This window comes from Corvus brachyrhynchos, unplaced genomic scaffold, assembly GCF_000691975.1.
Source record: "Corvus brachyrhynchos isolate BGI_N302 unplaced genomic scaffold, ASM69197v1 scaffold115, whole genome shotgun sequence".
Lineage (NCBI taxonomy): Eukaryota > Metazoa > Chordata > Aves > Passeriformes > Corvidae > Corvus > Corvus brachyrhynchos.
In genome coordinates, this window is record NW_008239553.1 from 13,461,186 (window position 1) to 13,479,986 (window position 18,801).

Here is an 18,801-nt window from a genome sequence, read left to right on the forward strand (position 1 = left end):
TACTATACCACATTTTAGTTTGAAAATCATTTTGGGTCAGAACCCAAGGTCAGAGAATTCTCTTGTGCTATATTTTCTATTATTTTTTCTGCTTCCAAGTTGTGTATCACTTGACCGGTCCACAGATACTGCAAAGTTACAGAGCAAATAAAAAAATCACCCCCCTCCTCCAGACTCATGCATTTCTACACCAAAGGGCAGATTTTTCTGTTCCAGGACTATCTCACCTCTGGAGTGACATCTCGTGGTGCAAACCCTGTTCCTCCAGTTGTTAAAATCAAATTAAGTTCCTTTTCATCGCACCAATCTATGAGTGTCTCCTGAAAGAGAACATGAATCCTGTCAGATTTAGCAAGAAATGGTTATCTCAGATAATACCTGAAGACTTGAAATGTCTTAAAAACACAGACACAATATATACAGGGAATTATAAATCACTCATGGTTTTTTATACACAGATTTTAAACCACTATTTTAATCAAGATAAGACAGAATAATGCAAGTATTCACATTATATTATTTTGCATATGGAAACTGAAATTCAGTTCTCCATCTCTTGACCTGAAATGGAAAACAAGAATTCACAGTTATTAATTTCTACCACTGTTTATTTTGATATATAAATATAATATTCTTTGATACATGTTAATAGAGTATGTACATTTAATTCAGATTACATTATTGATTCTTGTTACCGTAACTTTGGTTTCCATGCTGCACTTTTTAATAGCCTGAAAAAAGCATGAACCATGTATCTGCAAGTTTAACTACCAAAAGAGGCAATAATGCACTAAATGCAGCCAGTGATGATCTATAATCATCGTTCCTACATTCCCCCAGTGTCTCAATAGGAGTGTGTATACCCATTCCAAAGATGGACTAAGAAATCTGTTACGTAAATTCAATGACTTACAATACTGGCTAATGATACTAGAGAAGTGTTTCATTAGATTTGCATTCATTTTACAAATGACTTTTTAAACTAGTTTTCAAACTATGATAAAAATTTGACATAGCAGAAAATTTATTTAATCTCAATGTGACTGCATCTCTTTGTCGGCCAGCACAGCAGGAGCATGTCTGCTTGGAGGGCAAAATTACCTGTGTTACTTTAAGTACACTCATTACACAGTAAAGTATCCATCTGCACAGATCATATCAGTTATAGAGACAGCTATCCATATTCTAGCAAAGAAACAACATTCTTTGAAAATGTTTAGGGCACATTTAAGTTTTGGGAGTATTATATTGGGAAGGAAGGAATAGTTTTGGAGATTGTTGGCTTAAAGCTTATTATTTATCACAAAATTAGCTCTGAGAAATACACTGATTTTAAAAGCTTAAAATAAAACTGTCTGGAACATTTTAAAAAGTACAACCAATTTAGATTAATCCTCAGCTGTATTTTCTGCAGGCTTAGTACTGCTATGCAACTTCCATTTAATAGAAGGATCATATACAGACACTTAAAAATTGCATCTAGAATAAACCTGTGTCTGACTGCAAGACCCACCATGCAAATACATCCAAGGATTACTTGAAGACGTGGCCAAGCCAAAGGTTCTGTCTTTATTTCTCTTTTCTTTACTCATTCCTTCCACTTTCTCTTTGGCATTCTCTTTTGCCTTTATTAAAATCACATTCATCTTTTTACTCTACCCCTTTGCAGAATAACTCTCTAATTAACTGGGCTGTAAGTGAACATACCAGAACTTTGTTATATGAACATTTCAAAGAAGCTCGAGCAAGGAACAAGGATAATGCTTCAAACCCATACATAAAAGAACTACTAAGTCTGGCTTTTGAGATACATTTTGAAAAAATGTGAATTATGGTAAAGGATTAAAGAAAGGATTTTAGGTCTTAAAATTGTTTGCTTCAATAACATAGTTATGCATTGGGAAATTTATTTCAAACAGGTGGCATCTTCTCTATCATCTAGAAATGTATTTGTCATGACTTAAACAGGTACAAATTTCAGTGAACACTTCAGAGAAGTTCAGTGTTTGGCAAAGTTAGACCTTAATAATTGCATTTATTTGAAGAATTAATATAGTCAGGAAAAAAACTTCCTACATAAAGCAGGAGGGATAGATTTTGGGGGTTTGGGTTGGTTTTTAAAAGCAGAATTTATCTTTAGATAAAGTAAAAGCTGCCAAACTCCTTTTAACGAGAAAATAGATCCTTCTGCTGTTCTCATTTTGCTGCATTTCAGTAGAAATCAGTATCCTAACTCTTCAAATAAACTGAGCAATAATTAAGTGCCTATTCCTGCTACTCCATCAGTGTACCTAGGCAGACTCCTAGGTAGAATACTCCATGAAGTTCTAGTTATAGTAAAGAATCTTTAAGGCTTTCAGGAAGAAGACCTTTAACTATGAGGCAGTAAGTTTGGGTTTCACTGTATTTTAGAAGTGCAAATTTATCACTTAGATGTTTTAAAACTATGGAAAAATACCTGAGGCTTATATTCAGCTTATTTATTTTCTCTCTAACCCACAAAACTGTGTCCCACAAAATACTCTCATTGATGTTTTAAGTATTTAAAAAAGGAAGCCCCACACTGATCAGTTGTGAACAAATTATGGACTCAGACGAGGTAGATTCTGTACTGGCTTTTTTGCAGGGAACTGAATTTTCTGTGTCTTCAAATGAAGACTTCCCTAGGCAAGCAACCTGATACTTGGCTTTAGTGATGCTATACTAGCAAAATTATTATGGTAACATTTCAACCAAAGAAAATTTCATTTAATAATTTTTATGCATATTTCTCCTCTTCTATTGTTTCACTGACGATAAGCTTTCAAGAGAAAATGACTAGGTCAACAGATTATGTAAAGCACTGTTATTTCATTCAAGCCAATGGAATGATGCTGATGGATACAAAATACAGTAGCTGGCTGTGTAAACAGTACTGTAAAATTACCACCAAATTTTAAAAAGCCACAACAAAGCTACAGAACGCCAGGGAAAAAAAACCCCAACCAATAAATAGCTTAATATTTTTAACAATTAGTGTCCTAAATTAGTCTTTATCAGTTATTTTCCAGTGTCAAGATAGACAAGAAGAAATTAAGTCATTACAGTAGACAGCTCCTCCTCAAATAATTTTATTTCAAAAGGACACAACCTTTTCAGATTTCACCGAAGTCCTAGAATAACTGCATTCATTATGTCTTTCTGCTGCACAGAAATAAAATGTCAGCCCAGTCGTCTCCTTAAGCTTTAGATTACATCTAGTGCTCTGTCCTCTTTACCTAATTCTTTGTATTTCCTCTTTTAAATACATTTGAATTTCTTTCATTTACCTGAGTAAGAAATTCTTAGGTATAACAAACAATCTACTTCCATCTCTTGCTCCAAAGAGCTTGTGCTTCTGTCAGCTCCCGCTCTGCTGCAGCCTGGAACTACTCACTGGACTTCCTATGCACTGTCCAATTTTGAAAATACTTCAATTACAACACTACTCATCAAAAGCTTTATGATCTGTTTGAATTTTCTCATGACCAGTGTTAATTTCACCAGTGCAGAAATACCTTGCCCCATTTTTTCTTAGTTTTCTACATGTAAATTTATTGATTTAAAGACTGATAAAGATCATTACCTCACGGAAGAAATGCAGACAGTATGTGGCACAGTGCAGACACCCTCTGGTTATGGCAGGTACATGCTTGCAAATTCATAAAGGCACCACCACAGTAAGATACACTAAATCCAAAAGCTGTGCAGATGCATTTTTGTGGCACCACACCTAAGATAGTGCTACCTGGCATTTCAGTCAGTGAATGGCTTGAACACTCACAGACATACTTCCCTCTGTGGATGTAACTTAAGCATCTTTGTGTCCAAAATGAAAACTGCCATTAGTCTAAGCTGCAATGAGCAAGCCACAAAATTTTGGTCATTTCCTTCTGTATTTAAAATTAATTCTAGGACTCAGGCTCTTCCCCACACCACCCTGCCTTGACCTAGAGGGTTCAAGAGAGAGAAAATACATCATGCTTTTATTTGGTAGGGTTTTCAAGCAAGTCTTCATGATTATCATAAAGTGTTGCTGTATTTCTAGTAACTCTTCCTTACTAATTATTTCTGTGGGATAATGCCCCATCATGATACATAGGAAACCTGATCACAGAATACACAGTGACAGTGGATAGGAAAGTGGGCTGTTTTGCACCTCCATTAATGTACCATCCTTTAATCTCTAAGTGAACCAGAAAAACGAATAGGGATTCCTTCCTGGAACAAAAAGAACAGTGCCCTGACCTTTGGAGATAACTGAGGTTTGTGGATTACTTATCTTAGCCAGAACTTTAAGCTTGAGACAGGTTGCAAGTCTCCTCCAGTCCTCTTACCACTACTGTATGGTGATTTTCCACATAGATATTGAGATTGTGACCCTTAACTGCAGAACTACTACGAAGAACAAAAAGATGGTCGTTGTGGATCAGACTAAATGCCTACACAGAAGAGCTGAAGTCCTGATGACTTTTCCTTTTCTATGATGCCACAGTCTATGGTATATGTCTTGCATTTTTTTTATTGTCCTATTTTTGCCATCACTGCTATGAGAGTGTGATAACACTCCCACGTGTTTACGTTTCCAAAATTACTAGAATACATTCCTTCAAGTCAATATTCTGGTGCTTAACACTTAGATTAACATGTATACCTTTCTCTTATCAATACATATTTTACTTAACAATACAGATATTGCAAAAGTAATTCTCAATACACATACATATTTTCATATACCTTAGCCACTAGAACATGACATGTACACTGTTATAGTTTAAAACAACCAGAAAGAACAGGGAAATGCTAAAAACAATATAAACAGGGCAGGTTTTCATAGTGAATCCATACAGAGTTCCTTCATTCTATATTCAGTATTGAAACTAGTTCTACAATTCTTAATTCTATAGTCAATAAAGATATTTGGCATTATGGCACATGCCAGATCTTTCCAGCACAGTGCAATCGTGAAGTTATTTCACCTTATATACATCACTAATCACACATTAAGTAAAATATATAAAAATTTAATTTAAACTGCTGAACAAATATAAATGTTAAATATGAAATTTAATTATGAAACAATATTTATTTATTTATATTGGACTTTGAAGTGGAGGTAAATTAGTATAAGATGGTTTACAGACATGCAAACTATCCAGAAGTATTCTCAAAACAGATTCATGTGACTTAAAAGATTACAGTGGCTTCCAGGACAAACTACTGATAGTGTTCAGAGATGCAGAAACCTGTGTTCTCCAGAACAGATCTCAAAAAGAAAAGCTTTGTAAAATTATGTAAATTCTGTATTTACAGGTAAATCCTGTTTACTCTAGGAAAATACATTTTTAAGTGCAAGGAGAAACAGAACAATATGTTCTTAAAAGTATAATGATAACTTTCCTTAGCAATCCAAGTTAAATAAAAAAAGTCATATATAAACATAAAGCCATAATAAATACCAGTTTACTTTTATTTCACACCTTTTGGGCTCAAGCTAAAAGCGTGTACAAGATATTTTTATGTATGATGATTTAACGTCATCAAAATAAAGAAACTATAATGAATGACAATATGGGAAAACGGATCAAAAAAGAGAAAGTCTTCATAGTCACAGATTTGCTATGAAAATTGGATGTAATTTCGACCACTGAGTTTCAGGAATATAGGAATTGGCACATTAAGATCTCCTAACAACCTTACATAGTCATGTAGCTTGAACTACTCTAAACCCCAGCTCACTAAAGATTAAGCCTGATTCTATGACATGAGAGAGCATACAGAACGGAATGAATCAGAAATTCATGTCACAGCACACAAAGCAGGAGAAAAGAAGAACGAAAGGCAAAAGGAACCCATTTGTTCCTCATTGTTGTATTATTCAGGAGTTTGAGTCTTCTCCATTCAGTGGACCATGGCTTGTGTATTAATTTAAAAAGGGAAATCATGTACTGGGGACCATGCAAGAACATGAATACCCATAGAGAAAGGCAAGGACGGAAAAGCAGAGTTCAACACTACGTTTGAAAAGGAGGGAAGGTCTTAGAAATGTTAATGTATTCTTGGAATTAATTTCATTTTTTTTTGCCCTACTTCTTGTGAAGGTTTTATTTCTTATGCTCACAATCCTTTACTTATTGTTCAAAATGTGAAATGTGGAGACCTGAGGATATTCATGTGTAGAGCAATAACTTTCCAAATAATCAATTGCAAAATAATTTAAGAATTTCAGAAAATTAAACATTAAAACACCATGAAAACATGCTTGATGTTTTCTGTTGCCTCCATTCCTTTTTTCCTTCCCCCACCAGCAGAAGGCAGAAAGTAAGAGAAATGTTAGGATTATGTTCAGTGTAATCACTGCAATCAAGAGACTTGGATGAAATGCAAGTATGTATCTCACTGTGTCTAAATAGTTTTTCAAATTTTGAGATTTTACAGAACACAGTAAGTAGTCTTTCAAAGATTCTACAGATAAATTTGCAGTTTCCAGCATCAGTCATGCTGCAGTTGTTTTTTTAAATACTAAGCTAATGTATAAAAAGATGTCATAAAAATTTAACTGTTTTATTGAAATGCAAAACTAAAGGAGGAAAGCAATAAAAATGTACTTTATAAATGACTTACTTTTTAAATGGAAATTTAATTACAGGCATTTTCCATTTAAAGTAAATTGCAGCTATCAAATGTTTCAAGGTTCAACATACCTATGCAGTCTCTAACATAACCTTTTTAAAAAAGTACTTAATGTCTTCTAAAACCTACTATTCATGATAATTAGCCCTAAAGCAGAGGAAAAAAAAAAAGTAGCCACTGAAGTGCAATCATCAACAGAGTTCATCTATGCAAACGAGTAAGGGAAGTCTATCAGAGAGATGTGCAAACATTGAAGTGTTTGGTCAAACCATCATGACTGGAAGTGCCAATTTTTAAGGGCTGAGACTGGTGAAAGAATTTCTACTTATTTTGATGGAAAAAGGTAAAAACTGTAGAGGCCACGTACATGGTTGACTTGACAAAATAAATAAAAGTGGAGTTTTAAATGCTCTCTGTTGAGTTCTTCTCAGAAAAACAAAGGAAAGATTCTTATTTCAAGCTACCTACCTTGACATACTAGTCTTAGTATAATCAAGAAAGATAGTGAATTTATTGTATGACTTAATAAATTGCATTAAAAACTACAAGTAGATCTAGGTCAGAACAAACCATGCACCTACATGACACAAAGGCACAAGACCCTTTTCCTTCTGTACAAAAATCTGTTCCCATCTAATGTTGGTGCCACTGGTATCTTCCTAGAGTCAAGCTAAGGTTTCTCATGGGAAAGGATTGGGTACTTAGCATAACAGTTTTCTTCAGATGCTTGGAGGAAGAGATGGAACTTAGAGTCAGAATTAGATACTTTCCAAATGTGTCTGCGTCTAGAAAGAACTGTACTGTTGACTCTGTATTTGGCAGATATATACATAAGTATGAGCCTATGTGTGCATGTGCTCATTTTTATCTAATAAAAATGTATTAGCAAAAGCACCACAGTTCAATGTCTCTCATTTCTGCTATGCATAAAAGGCATCTCTCTAAAATATAATATTTACTCACTAAAATAAATATTAGAGTTATAAAAATTCTGCTTTGCTTAGGAATTGAAAACAATCAAAAATTTAAGAAAGACATAATGCCTCCTTGCCAGTATCACTTTTCCTAGTAAGAATCTTGGCATCTAATATATATTTCTTTGATTATTCCTTCAACAATACAAGTTAAATAGCAACTGGAATGAAAGGGGGAAAAAAAGAATAAAACCAAGTGAATTAATCCAATACTATTCACTAACCACTGATAAACAGAAACTTTCTCTCTTCATCTTTTAAATTTTTAAATTCTTAAATTAAAACAGCACTTCAGAGACCTGTTATCACAAGAATAAATGCTTGGTTTTGGAGCCATAAACTTCAGATTATTTGGCACAACAAGATGGTTTTTTCCACATTTTCTTCCCCTTTGCATACATTAAGTCTTCATCTAAGGTTGCTTAGAAAACTGTCTACTTTGGCTTTTCTTCTAAGAATGTGCAAAGACAGCTTGATATTACACAAAAGTCAGTAACTTTCTAAAACCAGAATATTTATTTATATTCTAAAACCAGCACTTTATAATATTTTATCTATGTGTACCAATATCTACAGCACATGTATCTCATGCACCACAGATGAGAAGTTTCACCAAAGTTTGCAGGCTGTAACTAAGCACAGATGAACTACATCTTAATCTTACAGAAATGGCAAAGTGACAAAAAACCAACTGTAAATTTCTTTGAGCTGCTAATGCAACATTAACTGCTACAACCCTAAGAAACTGGTAAGAGCACATCCACATTATTTGCAAAGGTGATAGGTCTCAGAGAACTTCCAGTACAAACACCTCAGAATCATATTTCTGTAATAGCCTTCAACTCATCTAACCTGCACTTTTTAGAAACTATACTTGAAAATAACCACTTGCAGAATTTGCATGTGCATATTTGCATGCAGGGACAAGTACATCTCCAGTTTAAGACAGGTCATACCCCACATCTACCTTTTAAATTGGCAGGAAGTGTAGTGAATTTAAAAATTACTACAAGGCTTCTACGATTAAAGAAAAAAAAACCATACGAGGAAGTCAGCTGTGGAAAAAATGTTTAAACTCAAATGTTTGCTTTCCTGCAACTGAGCAGTTTTAAAGATCAATATTCTAGTAAAAATATAACTGATTCTTACAGAATCCAGTTCCATTTCTAGCCTAATTTTCTAATAGTGAATACAATCTTACATGTTAGTTTGCACACTTAGCTACAATTGTGTAAGACATAATTTCCTTTTATATTTTAAATTATGTTACAACTTGTATGATCTCAATTTTTTGTGTAACTCTCAATGGAAATGACAAATTGAACAGAATGAAAATATTCAAACATCTAAATAAGGTTAGGAGAGGGGGGAAAGACAAGAGATGAAACCATTAGAGAGACAGGGAGCTACTTAGTGTAATGCAGTTTGTGGTATAAATTTCCCCCCGTGTATTTTTCATGCATATCATCCATAGAGTCAATGAATGTAATTGGTTTTAAAAATAAAATCTACTGCTTTACCTGTGAGAAGAAAGAAAATTTACCTACCAATGAACAGCTGCAGTACTTTGAGACACTTAGTCCATACATATACTCTAAGAGTGGGTGGGCTTGTGGCCTGCCCTGGAGTGTCCCGGGAGGGGCACTCCCACTCCTCCCCTCTTCCTGCTTGAGGCATTGACACACAGGGCAGAGTGCATCCGCCACCACTGCAGTTCCTCTTAAATGCACAATCAAACCTGAAAGAGATTCAGAAAGAGGGGAAAAGCAGATAGGAGACTAATGTACATGCAGACTATACCTCTCAAAGAACACCAGTTACTGATGAGTAACCTTTCTTCTTTGAGTCTGCATGTACATTCCCACAACGACTCGCTCTGATCAGTGACCTTTGCCTTTTCCCATCCAGGAGAAGGCCTGAGGATGCCCACAAACAACTGCAGCATCACTCCACTGAAGGCTGAAACAGCTCTGGATACTATTAGACTAAGACAATGCTGGGTGAAAGCAAAGAGAGAACTCCAGGTGACCTTACAGCACATGTCTAAATACCATACAATACAGATACTAAGTTTGTCCAGAGATCTAACAGATTTTGGTTTGGCCATGTGAAGTTCGAGTCCACTCAGAGACAGAAAGCCATCTGAACAATTATTGTGTGAAGTCAGCCAAACTTTTTGAGATTCCCACAGTGCAACAAGGAAAGAAACAGTCTAGAAAACTTGGACCTTTGAAGAGAAATTATAAAGGCCTTATGAAATCAAAAATGTAAAGTATAAAATTCAATCAAAGAAGCACGAGATCCAGAAACGAGTAATGAAGGACTAATTTTCTTGCTACTCTGGAACTTCAGCACCATTTCAAGAAGGACTCCTGGATGACTGAAGAACAGATACTCTGCCCATATACAGGTAGTATATAAAATAGCAGCTGTAAGGACGCATATACTTCACTTGCTGGCTGAGAAAACTGTCTCCAAATGTACCACTTTCACAGACACAAGCAAAAGGAGTAAGCAGAAGTAAGAATTTAAGAGCTCAAAAGGGGAGAAGCAACCACTGTAATACAGTGGTTTTCTACTGCATGAACAGTGGGAAACTATCATCAATCATGAACAATTCAATACATCCTGATCAGCAGTTAGGAAGATGTGAGTTATGAAATGTGTGAAAATCAGTGTACTCAATCACAGAGAGCAACCTGGCACCCTCACCAAAGTACAGAGAGAAATCAAAGGAACTACACATAACAAATATTCAGAGAGCTGAGATCAAAGCAGCAACAAACATGTCATACAGACAATATCATTTTCTCATAGAGTATGCATGTCTAGATTATACTTTCATGCTACTGGCTATCATTACTCTGGATAGTAGCAAAAACTGACTACCCTAGAGATAGATTAATGTTTTGGTTTGAGAGTCCTAAGATTACCACAAACTGAAGAAGAGAGAGGGAAGAGCTAAAATGCAATGTCTATGCAGACTACAAAAGAAGTTTCTCACATAGATGCTTATGACGACATCCCCCATCAGGACATGGTGAAATCACAAAACAAAAAACCCCACAGTTTTGTCTTTACTGAATATTTCTCTTTATGCCTGCCAATTGTGGTAACTTACAATCAATACACCATAAAAGGAGAACCATTTTACAAGCCTAATACAAGTAAAATTGCTGTATGGCTCTATTAAACCAGGCATCTGAATGACACCCCAAAATAGTGAGTATATTTTAGCACAACCACAGGCAGCATTGCAAAAAACCAACTTCCTTAGGCCCTCTAAATAATCCCCCTAAATGAAATAACAAAGGTCAATTGTATCCTCACAGAAACTTCCTCAGGGAAGTCTAGCTCATCAGATTCTAAAGAATATAGTAAAATGAGCCTGGATAGGATCTAATTTATTCTCTCTCTCCATCCAGTTCAGTATTATATTGTCATCCCTGACAGACACCTGTATTCAAAACATACTCTTAAAGATCAGTAGATGTTTTACTTTGGGACAAACAATCACTGGAAGAGCAGGTGACTAAACTGGGTTAAACGAAAATCCAAGCTTTTGGAAGAAAAGTAGAGATTTGATCCAAAGTATCACATCTATCTTACAAAGGACTGGAAATGGAGCCAAAGTCACTTACATTAGGGGTCACCATCCTCTGTATGCATCAAAAAACATTGTTACCTCAAACAAGTAGGACTGGGAAGAATCACATTAATATTCCAAACTTAACTCTTCTATTTTATATGGAAGTCTGATAATCAGTGTAGGATGAATAACATTTCCTTGTGACCAAACTGGTGGATGAAGTGCTGACATAGCTGCTGGATGGATGCTAGGCTCATGAGTTTCCAATAACTTCAATATTCTAGACAACTGAGAAACAAGGTCCTAACAGATAATATGTTCCTCCTGAGGTGAAACCATTGCCATTTTGTAGCAATGGTCTCCTTCCTACCCAAAATGTTCTGAATGTTTATATAGTCAAATATGTTATTACACTTCACTGTATGAAAAATGAGGTCTCAATAATGCCTATTAGTCAAAATTATCAGTGTGGGGAAAAAAAGTCAGCAAGACTATAATAGACTCTCACAAGCTCCTGAACTCCAAGTAGTGATACTGCTCAAGCCAGAATGAAGTGGCTGTGGTGACACAGACACTGCTCTTTCTTATGCACAACAGAACAAGGGTATTGGTAGGTAAGCACTGATCTGAAACACACGGAAATCAGAAGATATCTCCCTACCAACTCTTGCCCTCTAGAGAAGACATATTTTAATTTCTTGATGTTATGATAGATTACTCCCTGGCGAATAATATTATAATACCATTGCCTATTTAAATATGCAGAGAAATTGCTGTTAAGAAGATGTGCCAGCATATTTTGAAGATCCTGAAGATCTGTAACAATTATTTTACGTCAAGCACAACAGTTCCACAGATGGAGTAATTACATAATGGATGGATTTAGCACCTCCATGCTTGCTTCTACAGTGCACTATGATGGTGCTATTCACTAAAAAAATCACTGTTCTGAGCATCAGTGTATGGATCCAGAACAGCACTCTGATATTGCCTGGTAGCTTTTATTAGAATCAGAGAACATCCTAAAAATGCTCCTCTTGTGCAATAAAGAAGCCAGCCTAGCTGACATCTCTACATATTTGTAGTGGATCCTCCTACCAGCTTAGAGATTTTAAGATTACCATCTATCACCTATATTAATTCTCTAACATTTGATTACAATGCATAAGACATTTTCAGTCAACCAGTGCACATACAGGCCATGTAGCCTTACAACTAAAGCTATGATCTTACTGTGATCTATGATAGAGTCAATTTTAGATGGTGAATGACCTTCCAGGTCAAATAATCAATGCTAGATTTAGCTTCCAGAAAATAATAAAGCAGCAGTAAAGAAGCCCCCTCATTCAAAATGAAGCAATGTCCTTTAGTTCTCTAAATATAAGGAAGATGTGGACATCTGCTCTGATACATTCTTGTGATTGGGATACACAAACAACAAAGATAAAGGTATATGCAACAAAAGAAAGAAGACTGGAGCCTTCTGGAACTGATTAGATTGTCTGCACTTCTCCATTATCTGTTGAGTAGGAGTAATCCTGGAGACCCTGAAAATGGTTCTCAAAAGTGGTAAGAAAAGGATAAAAATCAATTGAGATTCATTGATGGTTATTAATGCAAAACACATGTTGACAGCTGTTGACGGCAACGAAAAATGAGTAACTGCCATCACTACAGAAAAAAAGTTTTTTCCCTATGTGCCCTTGGGGGGTTTTTTTGGTTTTTTTTAAATAAAGATAGAGCACAATAGAATGAAAGAATAAAAGAATGAACTAGTAAAAGGCTGCCTTGCTGATGAGGTTATTGCTTATTCCTAAGTGAGTGTAAGCATCCAAAGAGCAAAATGTAGTGAAAGAACCTTTTGGCACTTACAAGACTGAACCGAACTTGTAAGAGTGACTGAATTACTGAACTTGAAAGGCCATTCTCTTCAAAGGAAAGACCTTTTCAGAATTCAGCCCATGCAGAATCTCTCTTATAGGCCCAAAGGATTATAGCTATTACATAATAATGGGTAAAAGCCGTTACCATAGAATTTGATGAGCCATCATCTGCTTCCATTGCAGCTTGCAGAGGTGTCTTAACATTAGCTGATCCCACTGCAATCAAAGATTTCAACTTTTATACTCAGGAGAAAACTGGTGCAGAACAATTCACACCAGAAAGACTTCTCTCCCTAAAAGCTGAAACTTTTGGGTCATTTATCTTTTGGAACATTTTTTAAAAATGCTCATTTTTTCTTGATACATCCTAACAACAAAATTACTTGGAATCAGGTGGCAAAAAAAGCATCCATAATACTAAAGAGATTTCAAAATCACCTTCCAACTGTTTCTGCAGCTGGTATAAATGAAACTAAAACCTGCCAGGGTACTAAGGTTCTTCAAACATGCCTTTACAGTGTTGGAAATCTCTCAGGCAAAATAATATACAGAATTTCAAACAACCTACAGCACTTTTGAAAAAATTCTTTGTATTCTAATCCCTATCGTTTCTAAGGTCCTAAATCCTTGGAATCCTTTTGTGCTATAAAGAAAGATATGTTATCACTTTATGTTATATTATGTTATGTTATATGATAAAGACTACATATATATAAAAATAAAACATATCTATCTTTCTGAGCCAACTAAAGTGGAGACAACTTCATAAGAAGTCTTCCTAATTTGATAAAGTTGCTGCAAATGGAGCAAATAGAAGCTTAACAAAGCAACTGCTTCACGGAAGAGATCTAGCTCAACCCAGTCTCATAATGTTAACAAAGCCACATAGGTTGACTAAGACATAAAGAAAGTTCAAGGAAATACAAGAAAAGAGTTGGAAAGGACGATTCTAAGCAGAATCACTTGTCATCTCTTGTTTTTCTAAAGATATATGCCAAGCTTTACTTATTAAATCATAAAGGAAATACTAATTACTAGTATCAGAATAAGAGAAGCATAGAATGCTTCCCCCTTACAAATGCTTGCAGCGATCATATTGAGTCTCTTGACTGCTGCAGAGATATTGAAGAACCACCTGGACACAATCTTGTGTAAAGGAGGGAGTCTCTAACACCCCTTTGGACAATTTGTTCCAGTGCTCGGTCACCTGCACAGTAAAATAGTTCTTCCTCATGTTCAGGTGGAACTTCCTGTGCATCAGTTTCGGCCCATTGCTTCTTGTCCTACTGCTTGGCATCACCAAGAAGAGCCTGGCTGTTGGTGATGGGACCAAATACAAAGAAAAATCTAAATGTAAGAAATCATCTAAATATAAAAAATCTAAATGTAAAATATCAAGATGTTGGTATCAAGATGTCAGCGATGAAGAAACACACTGACACAGTGCAATAGCTTTTAGCTCCACAGGTGGTGTTTTTATCTTCCTACTCTCTCTCTCCCATGAGAGCTCCCTTTTATTTAATTTCATTACAGATAAACCACTGCCTTCTGATTGATCCCTAGGGTCTCTTGCTGATTTTGAAACACACAAAACCTGTCTCAAGCATTCCATGCATGTGATTGTTTTCAATCCCAATAAGTAACATACTCATATGGTTGCTTTCCACCCAGATCCACAGCATCCTCAGCAAACACATGAATTAGCTGGGCCTTTAGGGTTAACATTCTCTTGTTCTAATCTTGGTAAGGATGCCAGGTGTTTGGCACTGTTCCCACACAAGGCTCCATCCTCTGACACCCTCCCTTCAGATACTGATAGACATTGATGATATCCCCTTTCAGTCGCCTCCTCTCAAGGCTGAACAGGTCCAGCTCGCTCAGCCTTTCCTTGAAAGGGAGATGTTCCTGTCCCATCTTCATCTTCATAGCCCTTCACTGGACCTGCTCCAATGTCTGTTACTAAGGAGCCCAGAACTGGACACAGCACTCCAGGTCAGGCCTCACCAGGGCTGAGTAGAGGGACAGGATCACCTCCCTTAACCTGCTGGCCATGCCCTTCCTAATGCAGCTCAGGATCCCATTGCCCTTCTTGGCCACAAGGACACTGCTGGCTCATGGACAGTTTGTTGTCCACCAGCACCCCCAGGCCCTTCTCCACAGAGCTGCTTCCCAGCAGGTCAGCCCCCAGTCTGTGGTGGTCCATGGGGTTATTCCTCCCCAGGTGCAGGCCCCTGCACTTGGCTTTGTTGGATTTCAGACAGTTCTTCTCTGCCCATCTGTCCACTCCCCTGAGGTCCTTCTGCAGGGCTGCACAGCACTCTGGGGTATCAGCCACTCCTCCCAGATTTGTGTCCTCAGTGAACTTGCTGAGGAGGCATCTGCACTTTCATCCAAGTAATTGATGAGTAAGTTAATGAATACTGAGCCTAATATTGAACCTCAGAAGACTCCACTATGACAGCCCTCCAACCAGATCCTGTGTCACTGATCAGAACCCTCCTTGCTAAAGTATGAGTAATTTCTAGAGGCAATTTCCAGAACTCAAAGAAAGCCCTCTGGACTAGAAGTACTTGTTTGTTAAAGATTTAAGAAGACACACATGGTAACCTTTACCAGAATCCAGAGTTATTTATATAGTTCAAAGAAGAGTTGTGTAAGAAATAATGAGTCTTTTCAACTGTGTATCACCTGCTTTATATACCATTATTCTAACATATGGTCTGTTACATGAAAATGTTTATGTAAGTCGTTTTTGGTTATTTAATTACAAAACTTACCTTTCTGGACAAGTTCAAATCACATTACAGTCAACTGCTCAATGCAACTTAGAATAAAGGCTTCATCTCAATTATTAAAAATAGCATATTGCCCCTTTCAAAGAGTTGTATCATCTCCCACACATCCTACTTTGAGGATTATGATGCATGCAGTATATGTTATCTCTGGACTACTGCTTTCCCTTGAAGAGACAATTAGTCTCTTTAATGTTGGAGAGTGATGAAGAGCCTACACAGGCAGCAGTCATTCAGACAGTATTTTCAGTAAGAGAGAGTAGGTGGCATTAGTGGATGAAGGAGATATGCAATACATTTCATCTGTGAGCAACAACTGGGCAACACCCTCTGGAAATCAAGGACCACACAATGTCACGTTTATAATGTTTCTAATATTGTACTGCTCCTGACCACGAGGCCATTGTACATCAAGGAGTTAGCAATCCACATAACAGTTCCCTTGAAGTTCCCACAGAAGGCTGCCCTGTGCTCTATGTCCAGCACGGTTTTCAGGAATGTATCATGCTGCACAAACCCCTTTGGCCAAAGGACAGAGTCATCCACCTCATTGTAATGGAGGAGTCTGTAGGCAGCTCTGATTCAGTACTGGCGATTACATCTCCAGCATGGCTTTCCTTTATTTGAAAGGGTAGCAAGAATTTCTCATGAGTGGAGAAATCCATCCACAGATTGATTTGATGCTGCATGAACACACAGTTCCCAGCATCTGAAGGGAGTAAGACGTACTTGCTACCTATATTCCTCCTCTTCCTTTGCTTTATGAAAGCAGGTGTTTTATTCAGCTATTTGTTGTCAGGCCTTTCTTACTGAGATCCAGAAAGAACCTGGCACTTCCCTCTCTCTTGCTTTCTGCCCCAGTGCAGAAAACACACACACACACACACGGAATTCCCTTTTCATTTCAAGACCCATCTCTTCAGAAGGAGAGACCTTTGCTTTTTTCTTGCAATTACTATTCAAGTCTTTTCTGTCCCCGAAGGGTTCTCTCTCCAGGCCCACTAATACTATGATATTTTGAAACATTTAAAAGAAATCAAAGATTTTTTTCTTCTGCTAAGAGTTATAAACCTGTGGTTAAATATCAGGTCTATCAGGGATCCAGTAATTCGAAAGCAGCAACCTTCCAAGAGCTTTTCCATTTGTACCCATGAATCTAAGAACAGTATGTTGGTTTTGCAGCTGTAACCATCCATACTGATCAACCCAAAAAAATTTAAGCCAATTTTTAAGCCACCACAGCTATTCCTTCCTAAATGTCACAGATTATTTAGTAGTCCCTTAAGTCTTTAGCTCCTGTTTCAGCTTTCACTTCTAACTCCAAAAGCAGAGATATATTTAGCAGGACACTCTAAGCAATTCTTGTCTGTCACCCAAATTTCAAAACATCACCAACAAAACATAAGACCATTGGCTACACTAAATATATTTTATTTGAAGGAACAGCATATAGCTTTCTACACTAAAAAACAACAGTGACAAGATGGGGGTTTTTTTCAGACAGCATCTTATCTACCACATTTTTTGAGTTGGGGAAATTTGAATTTCCTGTATTTTTGACCCTTTAGGGAAAAAAAACCCTAATAAAACCCATGATAAAACTGAGGCACAGGAAAACAGACTACCACTTCAATTGAATATACTCAGTTGAAGGTCTAAACTAGCAAGTTAACATCTGGCCATCCTAATTTACAGTACTGACAAAAGAATACTAGCTCAGGAAATAATTGCAGGATAACAGAATAGACAGACTTCATGCCTTCAGGCTCCTTTTTTTATAATGATGTTTTTGCAGGCAGATATTAAATTTCTCAGTGACCTACTTGTACAAAAATTTTCATCAGTAATCTCTGTTCTTTGGATCGATTTCAGTGTCTGACTGAGGTCTGATAAGAAAATGTTTAATTCTTTTGCAAACTTTGTACTTCGGATGTTACCTTCAGTTCCCTGCAGATAATCTACAATGGAAAAGAGCAAAAAATCAGGTTTCCATGAGGAGTTTTGCAAGAGAGAAATAGTAGAAATAATCTAGAAAATAATTTTAAATTAACTGTTTATACCAAAGTTTCAATTTCAAATTTATTTTGTTAATTTTTTTAATTGGCATTGGTAAGCTATTATCCACCCAGTGTGTAAAAAAAACTTGTTATTTGTCAGTGGGCTTGATGCATTGCATCTTATTCCTGATTTTGAAACCTACATGCTGAAGTGATTTAAGTGTGACATTAAATATGCAGTCAGAGAAAAAAACACATTGTGCCCCTTGTGTTAATTTTGAAGACCTAGGTTGTGACTGCTGATGATGTATCCAAAGATGGGCAATGAAGCTGGTGAAGGGTCTGGAGCACAAGTTTGTGATGAAGAGCAGCTGAGGGAGCTGAGGTTGTTGAGTCTAGAGAAATGGAGGCTCGGGGAGACTTTACCACTCTCTACAATCACCTCAAAGGAGGCTGTAGAGGGGTGGGGTTTGTTCTCTTTACACAAGTAACAAGGAATAAATAATAAATAAATTACATATTTATGTCATATAATAAAAAAATATGACATAAGAGGAAATGGCAGTCATTTCAAGTTGTGCTGGGGGGTTAGATTGCATCTTACGAAAAAATGTCTTCACCAAAAGAGTTACCAAGCACAGGAACAGGCTGCTCATGGAAGTGGTGGAGTCACTGTCCCTGGAGGTACTTAAAAGACATATAGATGGGGCACTTGGGAATATGGTTTAATGGTGGACTCGGCAGGGTTAGGTTTTACAGTTGGACTTGATGATCTTAAAGGTCTTTTACAACCTAAATGATTCTATGACAGAACAGATTCTTATTAAAACCACAAGAAAGGATAAAATTTTAAAATAACTCATCATGTGTTAATTTAATGTTTCATACATATTCAAAATATGTAATCATAAGGAC

At 36.6% G+C, this 18,801-nt stretch overlaps 1 protein-coding gene across 30 annotated transcripts in view; it reads right to left on the minus strand.

Moving 5' to 3' along the window:
• GPHN (gephyrin) overlaps positions 1 to 18,801 on the minus strand; it is a 282,654-nt gene that overhangs the window by 135,461 nt on the left and 128,392 nt on the right. For all 30 annotated transcript variants that reach the window (XM_017742125.1, XM_017742128.1, XM_017742124.1 and 27 more), the window contains one exon: positions 228 to 320. In XM_017742125.1, coding sequence (XP_017597614.1) covers positions 228 to 320 — 93 coding nt within the window. The remainder of the gene's footprint in view (positions 1 to 227; positions 321 to 18,801) is intronic.